Raw genomic sequence first — 15,907 nt, 5'->3', positions numbered from 1 at the left:
CAGCCGGGTGTGGCCTGGATTTTTCTTACAGAACATGTCTGCCAGAAAACCCTTCCCTCACCCAAGCGACTTGACCTTGGGCAGCTGTTCCACACCCCTGCAAGGTGTACCTGGGTCCCCCAGAGGCTGCAGCATGGGCTCGCCCTGGCCAGTGACCACCCCCAGCCCTCGTGGTCCCCACTCCCGCTCAGGCTCCAGAAGCTGTCTGAGAGCAGGGGCTAGAGGCCTCTGCCTGCTTCCCTGGTCTCCAGGACAGTACTGTGAAACAGAAGCAGCCAAGGTGGATCCGCACCCCACCAGAAACTTCTCTGAGGCATAATGAATAGCATTTATTGGAAGCCTGGACTGTGCCAAGCTTGGTTCTCTGCTCCTCACATGAATCCCGTCATTTTATCCTCACGGTAGCCCTGAGTTGGTACTATTTCTATAAATGTCATAAATGGGCAAAGTGAGGAATGGACACAGGTAGAGGCCTGCCTGAGACCAGGCAGCCAATGCAAGCTGGACATGTGCCAAGGTTGGCCACGTGTGGGCAACAGAGTGGGATGTGTGTCCACCTGGGCACATTCTACGCATGCCTCAGCTCCATTCAGTGGCAGGTAGGAGAAAGGGAAAGTGAGAGGAAAGGGGGACCGCAGGAAAGAAAAAGAACATGAATAAAGAGAGATGAGAAAAGCAGGCATGGAGGGGGTGGGGGGGCACCTCTGTAATCCCAGCAACTCAGGAGGTGGAGGCAGGAGGATCACAAGTTTGAGGCCAGCCTCAGCAATTTAGCAACAACCCAAGCAACTCAGTGAGACCCTGTATCAAAATAAAAAGTTAAAACAACTGGGGATGTGGTTCAGGGGTAAAGCACCCCTGGATTCAATCCTTAGGGTCAAATAAAATAAATGAGAGAGAGAGATGAGACAGACAGGGGAGAGGGTAGAACGCAAGAGAAAGAAAGGCCCATCTGACTGTGTCTCGGGAGAAGGACAGCTGCCCATTCATCTCTCCTCAGATTCAGGAGGCTGCCTGTGAATCAAATACTCTCAAGAGGATGGACAGTTGTCCCTCAGGATCCACGGAGGTCCTCATGGATACCCAAATCTGCAAATGCTCAAGTCTCATATATAAGATCGTGCTATACTTGCACTTGCGTAATTTAAAGCTGGGCGCGAGGTACTGGGGATTGACCCAGGGTTGCCCACGTGCCAGGCAAGCCCTCTACCACTGAGCTACCTCCTCCACCTTATTTTCTTTTTCCTGATTATTCATTTTCTATTTTGAGACAGGGTCTCACTAAGTTGTCCAGGATGGTCTCAAACACCATCCTCCTGTTTCAGCCTCCAGTCATCCCCATCCAACTGGATGACTTAAAACACCAAATGCAATGTAAATGCTAACAGCTCCCATACTATATTATTTCAGGAATAACAACAAGAGAAAAGTCTGTATGTGTTTAGTACCAACAATTTTTTTTCCAAATATTTTGGATCCACGGTGGGCTGACTTCACAGATGTGAAAGCTGAGGACGGGCAGAGCCAGCTGTGCACGCAGTGTCCTGCTGGGCTCCATGTCCGATCCTTTCCCTGCACCCGAAGGCCCTCCTTCCCACATCTTGTGACCCTTTCTCCTTCACCAACTGCCCCGCTGGCCTCTGGGCCCGGAGTGGGACCTGGCCCCCTCTCCACTTGAGCCTCTCACGCTCTGTGGATGTCACCACCCCACAGCATCCCTGAGCTGCTCCTCACGCTGGCCTGTCCCCCACCGCTCACAGTGTCCTTCCACCCCAAGCTCTCAGCCCCTGTCGATACCCCACCACTAAGCAGTACCTGCCAGAACCCAGCCCCGCAGGGCCCTCCGTCTCCCTCGCCCTAACCTCCTCCTCCTTCCTGCCTCCACCCACACCCCTGACTCATCCACGTAAAGGAGGCCCAGAGCCAGCGCCAGGACAGCATTCCCCTCCTTCCCTTCCTAACCCCTCCATAATTTCTCAGGGAATGGTCCAGACCCAGCGTGAGGATGACCAGAAGCCCTTGTTTAAAATTCTATGACAGTTACATAAGCCAGACACCAGAAGAGCAAGTCCCCACGATCCCACCTGCCAGGGTTGCTGGAGTCAAATGCCCCGGCCCAGAAGGAAGAAGGGCGGTACCAGGGCTGGGGGAGGGGAAGCCGGTGTTAACGGGATGGGTTTCAGCCAGGAATAATGACAAGTTCCGGAGATGGATGCAGTGAGCGTCACACAACAGGAACATACGGAATGTCACAGAGCTCAATGCCAGGAGCACACCTAAAAATGCTTAAAATGGTAAATTCTGTTATGCATGTTTTACCATGACTTTTTTAAAACTATGACCCAATCAAAATCTTGGAGCTGAAACCCAGAATCTTTTTTTTTTTTTTCCCCAGTGCTGGGCATTAAATCCAGGAGCACTCTACTGCCAAGTTACATTCCCAGTCCCTTCTTAATTATTATTTTTTTCAGCTTTTATTTTAAGGCCGTTTCTCTAAGTCGCCCAGGCTGGCCTTGAACTTGCGATCCTCCTACCTCAGCCTCCTGAGCGGCTGGGGTTACAGGCGTGCCTCACCGTAGACCCAAAACCGACATTTTTAACCAGCTCCCCAATGGTTTTTCTGCCCCCTACGTGTAAGAACTGAGACTTTTTTTTTTTTTTTTTTTTCAGAGACACAGGCAAAGGCTTACTTAGGAACACAGAGGCGCACTCAAGGGAGAATGTGAGCTATCTAGAGAGACACTTTGGGAGTAAAGTAAGGACACACATTCAGGGAGAATGTGGGCCTTCTCCCGAGGGCGAGACAGCAACCTGTTGGTGCGCAGGTTCACATTCGCACAGGACGGTTGCTGGGGCTGGACTAGAGGCAGAGTCTCATACAGACTAGAGGCTGCACAATTCCACGTCAGTTTTCCCTGCTTGCACATTGCTTCAAGGAATTTTTTTTCTTTCTTTCTTTCTTGGCTAAGGACACAGGTTGAGTGACTCACTGATGCTTCGTTTGCATTTCAAAACTTCACGGGCATTTCCTGCAAAGAACTCAGACTTGCTACCACTTAACAGGTATGTCACTTCAGCCAAGTGTCTGAACCTATGGGGCCTCAGACTCCTCTGTAAATGGACAGGATACCTTCCTCACATGTGAAGGTGAGGTGAGATATGGAATGGGATTTGTCACAGGCCACGTGCAGTGGCACTGACAGGATCCCAGTGACTCAGGAGGCTGAGGCAGGAGGACTGCAAGTTTGGGGCCAGCCTCAGCAACTTAGCAAGGCCCTCCAGTAACTTAGCAAGATCCCATCTCAAATAAAAAATAAAAAGGACTGGGTATGTAGCTCAATGGTAAAGCACCTCTGGGTTCAATCCCTGGTATCCAAAACAAAAAGGGCCAGGTGTAAGTTGGACATTCAGTTGACCCTCAAGCGTTTACTGAGCACCTGGGTACCAGGCCTGGGCTGATGGACAGCATTCCAACATCCGGGTGTTTGCTGACAATAGGGTTGGTTCTCCCTTCTCCCGCTCTCAGGCCTCTGAAAAGCTACCTGCCAGAAGGAAACACCTGGCCACAGGTAAGGAGCGTCCTGACCTGAGGGCCGAAGGTTACAACCGAGTGAAGGAGAAAGACCCCAGGGAGCAGAAGAGCTATAGAAGCCTGTTTCAAGGAGTCACCAAACCCAGAGTCAAGGCTTCCCTGAGGCTACAATGGCTGAGCTGGAACCCAAAGGACAATTGGCTTAGAGGGTGGTGGGACATTCCCGGCCAAGGAATAGCCTACGGAAAGGCCCAGAGGCCAGGATGGCGAGGCCTGGGAGGTATCCCAGGAAACCTTGTTAGTCATTTTCTTCGGAGCTCTCTGAATCGCAGAGACACTGAGAAATCAGCAACTCGCCTGGGAACCAGCTCGGAATCTCTCAGTTGACTCTATTCCTAGGAATTCCCCTCCAGAGATGGTGTTATCTCAAGAGGGAGCACTGGGCCTCCCTGTCTCATTTCCTAATCCCTGTAGTTCGGAGGAGATGGTTTTCTACCACCACCCACAGCCTCATCCTGCAGAGCCAGGGAGCAGGGGGCAGGGCTTAAGCCCTGAGGTCTCTGCACTAAGACTGGCCTGAGTTGTCCCTTCCCAGAGCCTCGCCCCAGGGCTCCCCAAGAGACGCAGGACACTTGCCAGCAGCTCTCACTCACTCTCAGATCTCAGGGGAACATCACGGGAAAGGGACTCTTTCTCTTTTACTTTTCTGAAATTGACCACTCCTAGCAATGCTTAGAAAAGTGGGCTGTGTTGCCATTAAAACACAAAATCATTAAAATAATCCCTCCTGGGCCTTCTGGCCCACAAGCGTTTCACTCACATTGGCCCAGTTAAAATTACAAAGCTCGCCCGCTTCAGCACTTACTGTAATAAGATAGTTGGACACATTTTTAAGAGCTTTGTTTTTTTCAAGAGGTCCATTACTTGCATAGTTTGGGGTCTGTAATGTGTAATTTCTTAGCACATTTGCCAATGTGCTAAGAAATTACCTAAACACTTTTGTCAGGACAACATTTTTGTCTTGGGTACGGGAGGGTTAGAAGGTTGCTAGACTGCTCATGACCCTTTTATTAAGATGTTTCCCTAAGAGCCTGTCACCAAGCAAAGGGGAGGCTCCTAGAAAAGAACCAGTCTCCGTCCCTCCTACCAAATGCCTTCCACTCCTTTCTTGCACTCTCTGTGAAACGGATGAGGCATGAAATCAAAATTCTTCTTCCAGAACCAGTTCTCCAAGTGGGTGATCCAACCCTGTGTGTAATCTTGTCCTTTGTCCTGTTTTGCTGTGAAACGGTCCTTGAAAGTATTCCAAAGTGGCTTTAGGGAATATTCAGATCCTGACTGTTTTTCACATCAATAAAAAGTTATGAGCCTGTAATCCCAGCAACTTGGGAGGCTGAGGCAGGAGGATCACAAGCTGGAGACCAGCCTGGGCAACTTATTGAGACCCTTTCTCAAAATAAAATATAAAAAAGGGTTGGAGTGCAGACCAAATAGCCCATCTCGTAGAGTGCCTGCCTCTCATGCGGGAGGCCCGGGTTCGAATCCCCAGCACTCAGAGACTGGGGAAATAACAAACAAACGAAACCAAAAAAGGGTTGGAGAAACAGCTTAGTTGGAGAGTGCCTCTGGGTTCAGTCCCCAGTTCAAGAAGAAAAAAAAAATCATGGCAAGCTCGGCTGGTTCCAGGTAGCTGGAATCCAGGGGAGAATAAGATAAGGTACCAGGTGCTGGCTCCTTCTGACTTGATCCTGCTGGGTTTGGAGGAGGGCATCGCACCCCCTCCCCCAACTTCAAGCAGGAGGGCAGCAGGCAGGGTTTTCAGAGCCCCACCCAGACCCTGCTTCCTGCCAAGTAGGTCAGCCCTCTAACCCTGCTGTTGCCTACTATGGAGAACAGGCTGGACCCAGCAACCAGCTGTCCTGGACAGGAGAGCAGGGGTACCTCACTCCTGCCAATCTTACCTCTGCTCTTTTCCAAACTCACTCAGCAGCTGATATTTTCAGGATGAGAGAACATCAAGATCAAGGGTTAAATTACATCATTGGCTCCGACAGAGCTCATTTCAGGTGTATCAGTTCAGAACCCAATCAAGCTAACTTGGTGTTAGCATAGAAGGGCCTGACCCTTTCTAAGTGGGCCCTGAACTCTGAAGCTCTGACCTCTATCCCCAAACAGGGCCTTCCTCCCTGAGCTTTCTGCTATGCAAGGAATTCTGCCTCAGTTAAGAAAAAAAGAAGCGGGGGGCGGGGGGACCACCCCACTGGATTTGCTGCTTTCTGATCTGACCAAGTGGGAATGGGCATGGGAAGGCTCCTGCCTGGGCAGAGGACAGCCTCACAGGAAAACAGACTTCACTGAATGATGTCCAGCACCTTCTCCCAAAAGCCCAGGGGCCCGTTCCATGAATAACTGTTTTAAGGAAACTAAGCAGCTGGGCAGTTGCTAGGCTGATTTTCATCATGAGCTAACAGGTGGGACAGAAGGTGTTCTGGACTCCCTCTCCTTCATTCCTGCACTGACCTGCACTAGCCTCTTCCTGCCTCCACACCTCGTCCCTCAGACCTAACATTGCCACCTAGAAACCTCCCCAAGTCTCTGCTTCTAGTAAGTCACCTTCAACACTTCAAAAACACGTCCAGATCCAGTCAAACCCTCTGCCTAGATGCCAAGACTTCTTATACTCTGTCATCCTCCTACGCCACCATCTTCCCTGCGGCTCCCAAAGCATGCCCTTTGCCCGGTAAGGTCACTTCCTTCTTCCCTGTGGGATTAACTGGCTCACCTGGGCCTTGTTCATCCCTGAGCCACCACTCAGATTGTCCCCATGATGTAGGACCTTGGTCTTCTCCAAAGCCCAGCTTAGGTCTTTCCTCCTTCACGAAACCTTCACAGAAGCCATAGGACACAGGAAGAGAAAGGACCCTGGAGCCAGCCAGTCTGGATTCGAATCCTGACTTTGGCCAGCTCTCTGGGACTTTGGGTAAACTACTTAATCCTTCTGTGACTCAGCTTCTTCCCCTGCAAAATGGAGATGTAACTGCATCTACTCCAAGGGGTTATGGTGAGTATTAAATAAATTAATTCACATAAAGTGATTGTGTCATGCCTGACACATACAAAAGCTTTGATAAGGGCTCCTGTCTTAACCAGCCACACTGTCCCTCCCCAATATGCTTTTCCCCAGTTTTCTGGGTTTTTGTCGTCATCTTTTTTTATTTGCTTTGTTTTACAGCACTGGGGGTTGAACCCAGGGTGTTCTACCAATGAGCTAGGTCCCCAGCCCTTTTTAACTTTTTATTGGGGGATGGGGGTCTCACTAACTTGCCCAGGCTGGTCTCGAACTTGGAATTCTCCTGCCTCCGCCTCCCAAGCAGCTGGGATTTCAAGCATGCACCACCACACCTGGCTCCTTTCCCCAATTTTCTACTTGTGGTTTAACAGAGGCCACATGACTGGAGTACATCTTGTACCATTCACTGCAGTGTCCTGTGACAAAGAGGAACCAGAACATTTCATATGTAACTGTCACATCAATAAGCAATGAATGAAATACTCCTCATTCCTGAGTGCAGGATAAGCAGGAGAACTCACCCTGCTTCTTCCTGATACCATTTAACCCCTAAGAGACCTAGGAGGGAAGAGATGGGGACAAACCATTAGGAACATGAAGACAAAATCCATCCTCTTGGAGCATTTGGGCACCAAAAAGAAAGGTGTGACTTTCATACCAAGAAGCACTGCCCAGAGAGAGGCCCGCTCAGAGGTAGGGACCTCAGTCAGCCTCTGCCCCTTCTGAAAGCAAACTGCCCTCATGCCACAGGAGACCCCGAAGGCCCAGAGTCACAGGGCCATTAGATGGTCACTAGGGTGAGGCAGGCCTTGGGCCTTCTGGTTTACCTGAACACTGCAGCCTCGTCAATCAGTTCACAGCTCAGGATGATATAGGAGTTAGGGGTCATCAACCTTTCAGGCTTCCGTTAAAGCCTGAACTTTAAGCCTGAACTAAAGACTTCAAACTGAAGGGAATCGGTGCAACCAGAAGATCATGAAAGAACTAGCCAGTCTGAAATTTGCCCTGTGCCAAAATGATCTGCACAGGTGTCCTCTGCAGAGTCAGAGCAAGGAAAGGCATGCACAGAGCAGTGCTGGGAAGAAAGGATTTAAAAACAGAGCTCTGGATGGGTGTAGCTCAGTCAGAGCCCTTGCCTGGCACTCACAAGGCCCTAGTTTCCGTCCCCAGCACCACAAAAAAAAAAAAAAAAAAAAATTGTCAGTGGTAATACAACCCATCTGTGCCCCCATGCCCACCTAAGAATGACTGGTGCCAAAGCCAAGGATGACTGGAGCAAGGTGCCTCACTCACCTGGTTCAAGTCCTGCTCTGATATTTACACTCAAATGATCCAACTGTGTGAAGCCTCTGCTCAATCAGCAACTGCATAAGGCTGATAATAAGTCTTGCTTCATGCACATATTGATTAAGGTATAAAGCACTTGCACAGGACACAAGCAGAGGACATCGTCACTCCTTTCAGCAGACACCGGTGGTTGTTCACTACATGAAAGATTGCCCTTCCAAAGCCTGGGGGCACAGTCTTGAACAAGAAAGTCTCCTCCTTGTCGATTTTACTTTTAGAAAACAAAGACAGATAATAAGAAATAACCAAAATAAGCTGGACGTGATGGGGCACACCTGTAATCCCCGCTACTCAGGAGACTGAGGCAGGAGGATTGCAAATTCAAGGCCAGCAAGACCCTGTCTCAAAACAAAATTTCTTAAAAGGGCTAAAGAGGTAGCTTAGTGGTAGAGTGCTGGCCTAGCAGGTGTACTGGATTCAATATCCAGTCCTGAAAAAAATAGAAAAAAAATGAAATAAAAAGTCAGCTTTCCTTAAACATGAAGAGGGGGAAAAAATGGAGAAAATCAGGCAGGATGAATGGGATAGAGATGGGACATAATTCTATGTAGACTCCTCAGGCCACCAGAGAAGGTGAACCTCGAACAGAGACCTTAGTCAATGCAGTTGCTATTAATATTTCTCATTGGCAGGGCTCTGAGTTTGGCACCCAGAAAGTATTTCTCCCAGTGTCCAAATGGGCATGTCTGACTTATCTCACCAAGTGGAATGTCAGAGCTGGACGAGAACTTAGAGGTTCTCTAGTTCAGTTTACAGACGAAAAACTGAGACCCAGAAAGTTTCCATCAGGACGCAAAGCCAAAGCCCTGACGTCATGGTGTTTGCATTTTGGCGACAAAGGAGAACATGAACGCATTAGGGAATTGATGTGTGTCAGAGAGCAATGAGTTGATGGAGAGAGTATGAAAGCAACAGGAAGCCCAGGTGGAGCCAGGTACACGGGTGCACGCCCATAATCCCAGCAGCTCAGGAGGCCAAGGCAGGAGGATGGAGAGTTTGGGACCCTGTCTCAAAATTAAAAAAAAAAAAATTAAAATGGCTGGGGATGTGACTCAGTGGTAAAGTGCCCCTGGGTTCAATCCCCAGTACCAAAGAAATAAATAACTAAAGCATACGTGGTACCTGGCATCAGGGAAGGGAGGACTTGTGACTCCACGTGAGGTGATTTTGTAGGGTGAAGGGTTTGTCACAGGGAAGGACTTGCCAGCCATGGTTCACAGCAAATGCAAGAGCCCTGAGCTGGGAGCTTGCCAACTGGATCCAGGAACAGCAAGGAGACTCCCCGCCCCCAACCCCTGTGAACAAGCTCAATGAGGGAGGGAGAATGGTGTGAGAAAAACAGGGAGAGCCAGGTCATTGGGGAGCTTTGAACCCCAGCAAGCTCTTGAGTTGTGCCTCACAGTGAGGTGAGAGGGCGCCATGAGAGATCATGAATGAGGAATGACATTATTTGACTAATGTCTTAGAAGGATCAATCTTGTTGCCATGGTAAAAAGAGACCAGAGGGGTAGAAACAGGGAGACCAGTCAGGTGTGCTGTCACAAGCCCATAATCCCAGGACTCAGGAGGCTGAGGCAGGAGGATCGCAAGTTCAAGTTCAGCCTCAGTGATTTAGCAAGGCCCTGAGCAAGTTAGCAAGACTCTGTCTCAAAATAAAAAAAGGAAAAAGGGCTGGGGATAAGGCTAAGCGTAAAGCACCCCTGAGTTCAATCCCCAGGACCAAAGAAAAAAGAAAAAGAAGTGGGGAGACCAGCTAGGAGACTGTTATCATAATCCAGGTGAGAGCTTCAGTGACTCAGAGGGGTCGGTAATGGTGGAGATGGGGAGGTGACCAGATTCATCCAGTGTAAAAGGACAAGAGGAGGGGCTGGGGAGAGAGCTCAGCTGGTAGAGCGCTTGCCTTGCAAGCACAAGGCTCTGGGTTCAATCCCCAGCCCCGCAAAAAAAAGAAAAAGAAAAAAAGAGTAAGAGGAGTCCAGAATGACCTCAAAACTTTATCCTGAGTGACTTTTTTTGAGATAAAGTCTGTGGGACGCAATCGTGGAGGTAGTAGGGAGGGTAAAGAGCATTTTCCCACCATGCATTCGACTCTCCCTGATTTGTCAAGTCCACCGACTTTACGGCTGTGCAGCAGTTCCCCTACCAGATACACACCCGGAGAAATGACAGCAGGCACTCAGAGCCATGGTGTGTGCACCATTGTTCGCAGCAGTACCATTCACGACAACCCAAAGGTAAAAACAATCCCAAAGCCCATCGACCAACGAACGGATAAGCAGACCGTGGCCAACGCGTGCGCTGAAAGAGTAACCTTGAAAAGAAGCGGAATTCTGACACATGCGACAACACAGATGAACCTTGAAGCTGTTATGCGAGTAAAGTGAGCCAGACACAAAGGGCAAGTCCACTGACGTGAGATACCTAGAGCAGCCCAACTCCTAGAACCGGAAAGTGGACAGTTATAGCCAGGGGTCGAGGAGCGGGAACGGGGAGTTAGTATTCCATGGATGTAGACTTTCAATTTGGGAAGATGAAAAACATTCTGGAGCCAGGCTGGTGGTGCAAGCCTATCATCCCAGAGACTTGGGAGGCTGAGGCAGGAGGATGGCAAGTTCAAGGCCAGCCTCGGCAACTTAGCAAGACCTTGTTGACAGTTGCAAAACATTGGAAAGTACTTCATGCCATGGAGCTGTAAACCCAAATGTGGTTAAAATGACTCTGTTATTTCAGGATTTTTGTTTGTTTGGGGTACTGGGGATTGAGCCCAGGGGCATCGCACCACTAAGCTACATCCCCAGTCCCCAGTTTTATTTCTGATTTTGAAACACTAAATTGCTGAAGCTGGCCTTGAACTTGCCATCCTCCTGCCTCAGCCTCCCAAGTCTCTGAGATTATAGGCATGCACCACCGCACCCAGCTACTTCAAAATTCTTACCAAGGTCATAATGTGGGTGTGACATAATAAATTTAAATATAAAATGTATGAATGAAAGGTGGATTTTAAGTTATGTATGTTATTATCATTTTTTAAGTAGATAATTTACACATTTGTCCACTGGCAAAGACCCTATAAAGTTTCTGATATTTATAAATACAAACACAAATGGAAAGCTACCCTAGAGTTTTCCTGTGATTAGCAACAGGTACAGGAATATCCCACCAAGAGGGCTTGGGAATAGGGAGAGGCAGATCGGTGGGTGGGGAGGGACAGATTGGAAATAGAAGCCGTTTCAGATCAAGAACAAGATGAAAGAGGATAGGACTGGAATAAAACTGTTAGAGAAGACAAATGAGCAACGGGCTTGAAACGGGGTCAGGGGCACTGGGGACCACAAACCATGAGGGAAATCTGGTGACATTTCAGTGCAAAGCTGATAAAGGAGTGTGATCACCATGGCTCACATTTACTAAGCGCCTACTGGGTCAGGCACAGCATCACGTGAGGGAAGTGCTATGGCCGTCCTACTCTCACAGACAAAGAAACCAAAACTAGCCTGAGCTTAGAGTAGCAGAAACGAGACTCAAGCCCAGGCAGACAGTTCAGTCCCAGAGCTGGCTCCTCACCACCAGGCTCCATGTCTCTGGAAGCAGGACCGCAGGACCTCCAATACCAGCCCCGGAAGGAATCTACCTTTGCAGCTTTAACCTTCAGACACCTCGCCCTCAAAACCTTCTAGAACATTTAGGACACTGTGTCACCAGATTCAAAGGCTCTGCTGGCCTGAGCTGCACAGCCCTATCTCCAAGTCCAGCAGCGTGACTCTCTGATGTTCTGCTTATTTACCGAAATGTTACCCTGAGAAAACCAGCTTGATCTCTGTTGCGTTCAGAAGAGTTTGTAGGTATTGGAGAAAATGGCAGAATCCCCTTGGAGGGCTGATTTCAAGAGAGCTGAAGGCTAATGGCAGGTAGGAAAGACGGGTTTCTGGCAACCCAGTGACGCTGTGTTTACACGAAGCTCCAGCTTCAAAGTCCACCAAACTGAGGGACACGCAAGTTGGTTTCTAAGGAAACGTCCTTGATTAGGGAAAAGAGGTGGAGGAACTGTAATCTTCCTCCTTCGTTGAAACCAAGGCTCATGAAGATGAAAAGACAGGCAAGCTGAGCTCAGGGACTTAATCAGAGTCCCTGCCACTGGCTGCTTCAGCTCTGCCTCTTTCAGTGCCTGGCTCTTCATAGGTGCTCAATAAATGCTCAAGAATGAAGAGCATCCAGTGCAAGTCCTTATAGGCACGTGACCCAACCCCAATCACCTTCAAATCCCAAGAAACTTAACGTCTAGGTAAATGGCGGAAGTGACATGTGCAGTGCTGGTAAGACAAACACTGCGAGAGGCCAGAACCTGCTCCCAGAGGGCCAGAGGGACCAGCATCCAGTTGACACTGGGAAGCCAGCCGCTCTCACCACTATCTGCCTGTTTTATTTGCAGGCATCCTGTGCCAAGGACCCTCTCAGGCCACCAGGCGATGTGCAGGCTACCAGAAGCCTGGCACTGTGGGAGCTGGGACAGGGGCGCCCAGGCCCTCAGGTAGACACAGAAGAAGCATTGAGTCCAGACTGGGAGGCCCAGATGGACCTGGGGCCATGACTCAAAGAACCAGTAAGACAGGGGACAGCAGGCTCTGGAAGACACAGAAGACGTGACCACACGTCGTCATGGAGACACAGCAGCACGGACCAGCATGGTAGATTTGGGGACCTGCGAGCATTTCGGTATGGCTGGAATGAGGGGTGCCCTGTGGGAAGCGGCGGGAGCCAGGTCACAGGGGCCTTGTGCGCTAAGCTAAGGACCTGAACTGCACCCTACAAGCCACGAGGAGCTGCTGTAGAATCTTCAGGAGAGGAGTAACATGATCTGGCGTTTGTGTTTGTTTGTTTGTTTGTTTGTTTAAATTTTAGACTAACACTATTTAAGCTCAGCAGTGGAGGAAGAGGTAGAAAAAACAGGCGACCCTCTCCTGTAGGTGGGCCTGATCCCCAGAGAGAGGAAATCATCAGAGCAAAAGGGGGTGGAGGTTGAGGAGGGGAGACAGGTTCCTGAGCATTAATTTGCTAAAGGGACAGTCACCCCAGATAGAGATGGGGTGCTGGGGAGAGAAGAGGTGAAGGAAGCGAATGCACAGGTCCCTAGAGGAACCAGCCCAGGTGGCCAAGGCAGCACAGGGTGCTGGGATGGAAGAAGGAGGAACCCCAGGGATGAATAGGGAGGAACCTGGGCTCCACTTCCCCAGGGACTCTGCAGTCACCGTACTCCAGCTGACACTGCCAGGTGGGATGCAGGCTCGGAGGACATTACAAAATTTTAAGAAGTCATAAATTCCCATATCTTCTGTGAAATCTCCTGATTCTTATATGTTTGCAACTACCTCCAAAAGAAGTTTAATTTTTATGCAACCTAAAAAACGTAACTGTGGCCTCAACTGGCAGGAGTCCCCATTTACCTCCCTATGATACGGGATTTCCAAATCCCACAATCCCTTCTTCCCCTCAGGGGCACAGTCCCTTCTGTCCCCTTACAAGGGCATCTCCCAGCTGGGAAAGCATTTCCTTTATATGATCAGAAAGGCTCTGTCCCCAGCTCTGGGGGAGTAGAAGTAGATTCCAACCCTTTGGAATTTACTAAGCCTTTGGTCTCTGCCCCACCGTAGCCTTGAGTTTAATAGATACTGTCCCATAAGCATCTGGATGTTCCACGGTAGCCCTACAAAGCAAGAAACCCTGAGAGTAGTGGAGTGAATGATCCTTTGGTAGTAAGTGCACTTCCTATAGGCTTTTCCAAAAGACGAAGGAGAGAAGGAGGTCTTGGATTTCTAGGCCGTGGAGAGCAAGGGGCAGGGCCCTTGAGTTCCTCCAGGTGTGGCTTCCACAGTGCCAAAAGGTGTTCTCATCTGCAAATGCTCTCCTGATCCTTATTTCTGGGTCGAGGGTTTCATTCTCGTATTTAAGGTTATCATTCTATCAGTCCCCACCACTTCTCTCACCTGCATTTGGGGTAGAGACTGAAACTGCCCCCTCCTGGCTGGTGGCTTCCTTGGGTTTATTCTGGTCTTTGCATCCCAGGGTTGATGGCTGTGATGTGCTCTAATGAGGATAAAGACGATTACAGGGTCACTCATGGAATCATCCAACCGATTAACATTTCTCAAATGCCTCCTGTGAGTGTATGAAACACCAGACACCCCATCCCTCACAAAGGCACCCCAACACATCCCAGTCCGGCCTCAGTTCCTCCCTTGCCTGGAAACTCTGGCTATAAAAGAGATAACAAAGGATCTTAAGAAGGAACCGGGCACAAGCTGAAAGTCATTCTTCTGTGAAAGTCCAGTGACAAAGGAGACAATGTTATCTCCAGCTCATCAATTCACAGGACCCAGTCTCTGTCCTGGAGGACTTTGCCGTGGTAGAAAGAGAGAGACATGCAACTGAACACAGAGGAACTATGTGCTGTCGAGTGAATACTGTGTCAGGAAGCAGGATTTGGGGTACTTACCGGTTACTATCCATTGGGTACCCTTTCTCTATACAGAACTGAGCTGGATTCTATGGGACAGGGCAAACAACTGATAAACTCCACTAGGAGTTCCTGAAGCCTTCTGTGGCACATTCCCAGTCCAAAGGTGAGCATCCTCTAGGAGGGACAAGTACCATCAGGAAGGAGAGACAACCCGGCTGCAGGATTCCCTAGCAAATTGCATCTGGCAGCAACATGGAAACCTGTTTTCCATAGAGAACACAGTTGCTGGCAACAGCTTTAATAGGTGACTCTTTTCAGGTCTTTGCTCAAGTTGAATATCATCCCAGAAATGTTCTTCCTCAGGGGGAAATAACTTGGAGGTTGATGAATGGAATAAGTCAGGATCTTCAACTTCAACTTGGTGAATTTTTGTACTTACAATTCCTTCTTACAGACAGAGTATCCACTCTGTCTCCATATTTTTCGTGGGGCCAGGAAAAATGTTGAGGTCAGTTAAGTTTCTTCTCACCATTAAGTAATAAGTAAATTCCTCATTAGACTTTCCTAGGGGCTGAAAAAATAGATTGCCTTTGCATCCCAGAGCCTAGCACAGTGTTCCCAGCATTCTGGAAATGTTTGTTACTTGGATAGATAAATGATGAATGAATGAATGAATGAATGAATGAATGAATGAATGAATGATTTATAATTGCATCTCTTTACTAACAAATGGCATGAAAATTTCCAAGGCTTTTAAAAATTGCAATAGATTAGTCCCATCCCAATGATTCTTCCTTGTCACGAATTTCCAAAAATTCTAATAGATTAATCTGATATGAATTATTTTACAAAAACAATCTTGCCTTTCCCGGAAGGGTTTGGTTGAATAACCATTTGATGACTCTTCCTTTTTTTTTTTTTTTTTTTTAATTCATCCAGCTTTCAGTTATAAAATGCATTTCAGGATAAGTCCAAAAAACCACAGAAGAAAGGAATGTTTTTTTCCTTCAAAAATAATAATCAAATAATAATGACAAACACATCAGCCCTTACCACATGCCAAACAGCCGAACAGTTATAACTCCTATGTTAACGCCTTACAACAAGGAGATACATGCTGTGATAACCCCATTTAACAAGAGGAAACTGATGTATAAGGAGTTTAAATCACCTGCCCCATGATCTTACCCCTAGAAAGGGGCAGAGCTGGGATTTGTTTTCTTTTTTTTTTTTTTTTTGGTACTGGGGATTGAACCCAAAGGCTCTCTACCACTGAGTCACATCCCCAGATTTTTCCAATTTTTATTTTGAGACAGGGTCTTGCTAAGTTGCTTAGATCCTAAGTTGCTGAGGCTGGCCTCAAACTTGCCATACTCCTGCCTCAGCCTCCTGAGTCACTGGGATTACAGAAGTATGCTTCAGGGCCTGGCCAGAGCTGAAATTTAAACCCAGTACAACTGGTCTCATGAATCCAAGGTATAAACCACTATAAATCATGCTACAA

General features: G+C 48.5%; 1 protein-coding gene across 2 annotated transcripts in view; it reads right to left on the bottom strand.

The window, feature by feature from the left end:
• The window catches only part of AHNAK (AHNAK nucleoprotein), a 90,591-nt gene that overhangs the window by 29,666 nt on the left and 45,018 nt on the right, over positions 1 to 15,907 (bottom strand). For both annotated transcript variants that reach the window (XM_079102131.1, XM_079102132.1), the window contains exon 5: positions 13,931 to 14,030. In XM_079102131.1, coding sequence (XP_078958257.1) covers positions 13,931 to 14,030 — 100 coding nt within the window. The remainder of the gene's footprint in view (positions 1 to 13,930; positions 14,031 to 15,907) is intronic.

The sequence above is a fragment of the Sciurus vulgaris genome (assembly GCF_902686455.1).
Source record: "Sciurus vulgaris genome assembly, chromosome: 11".
Taxonomy (NCBI): Eukaryota; Metazoa; Chordata; class Mammalia; order Rodentia; family Sciuridae; genus Sciurus; species Sciurus vulgaris.
This window is presented reverse-complemented; position numbering and strand designations above follow the sequence as displayed.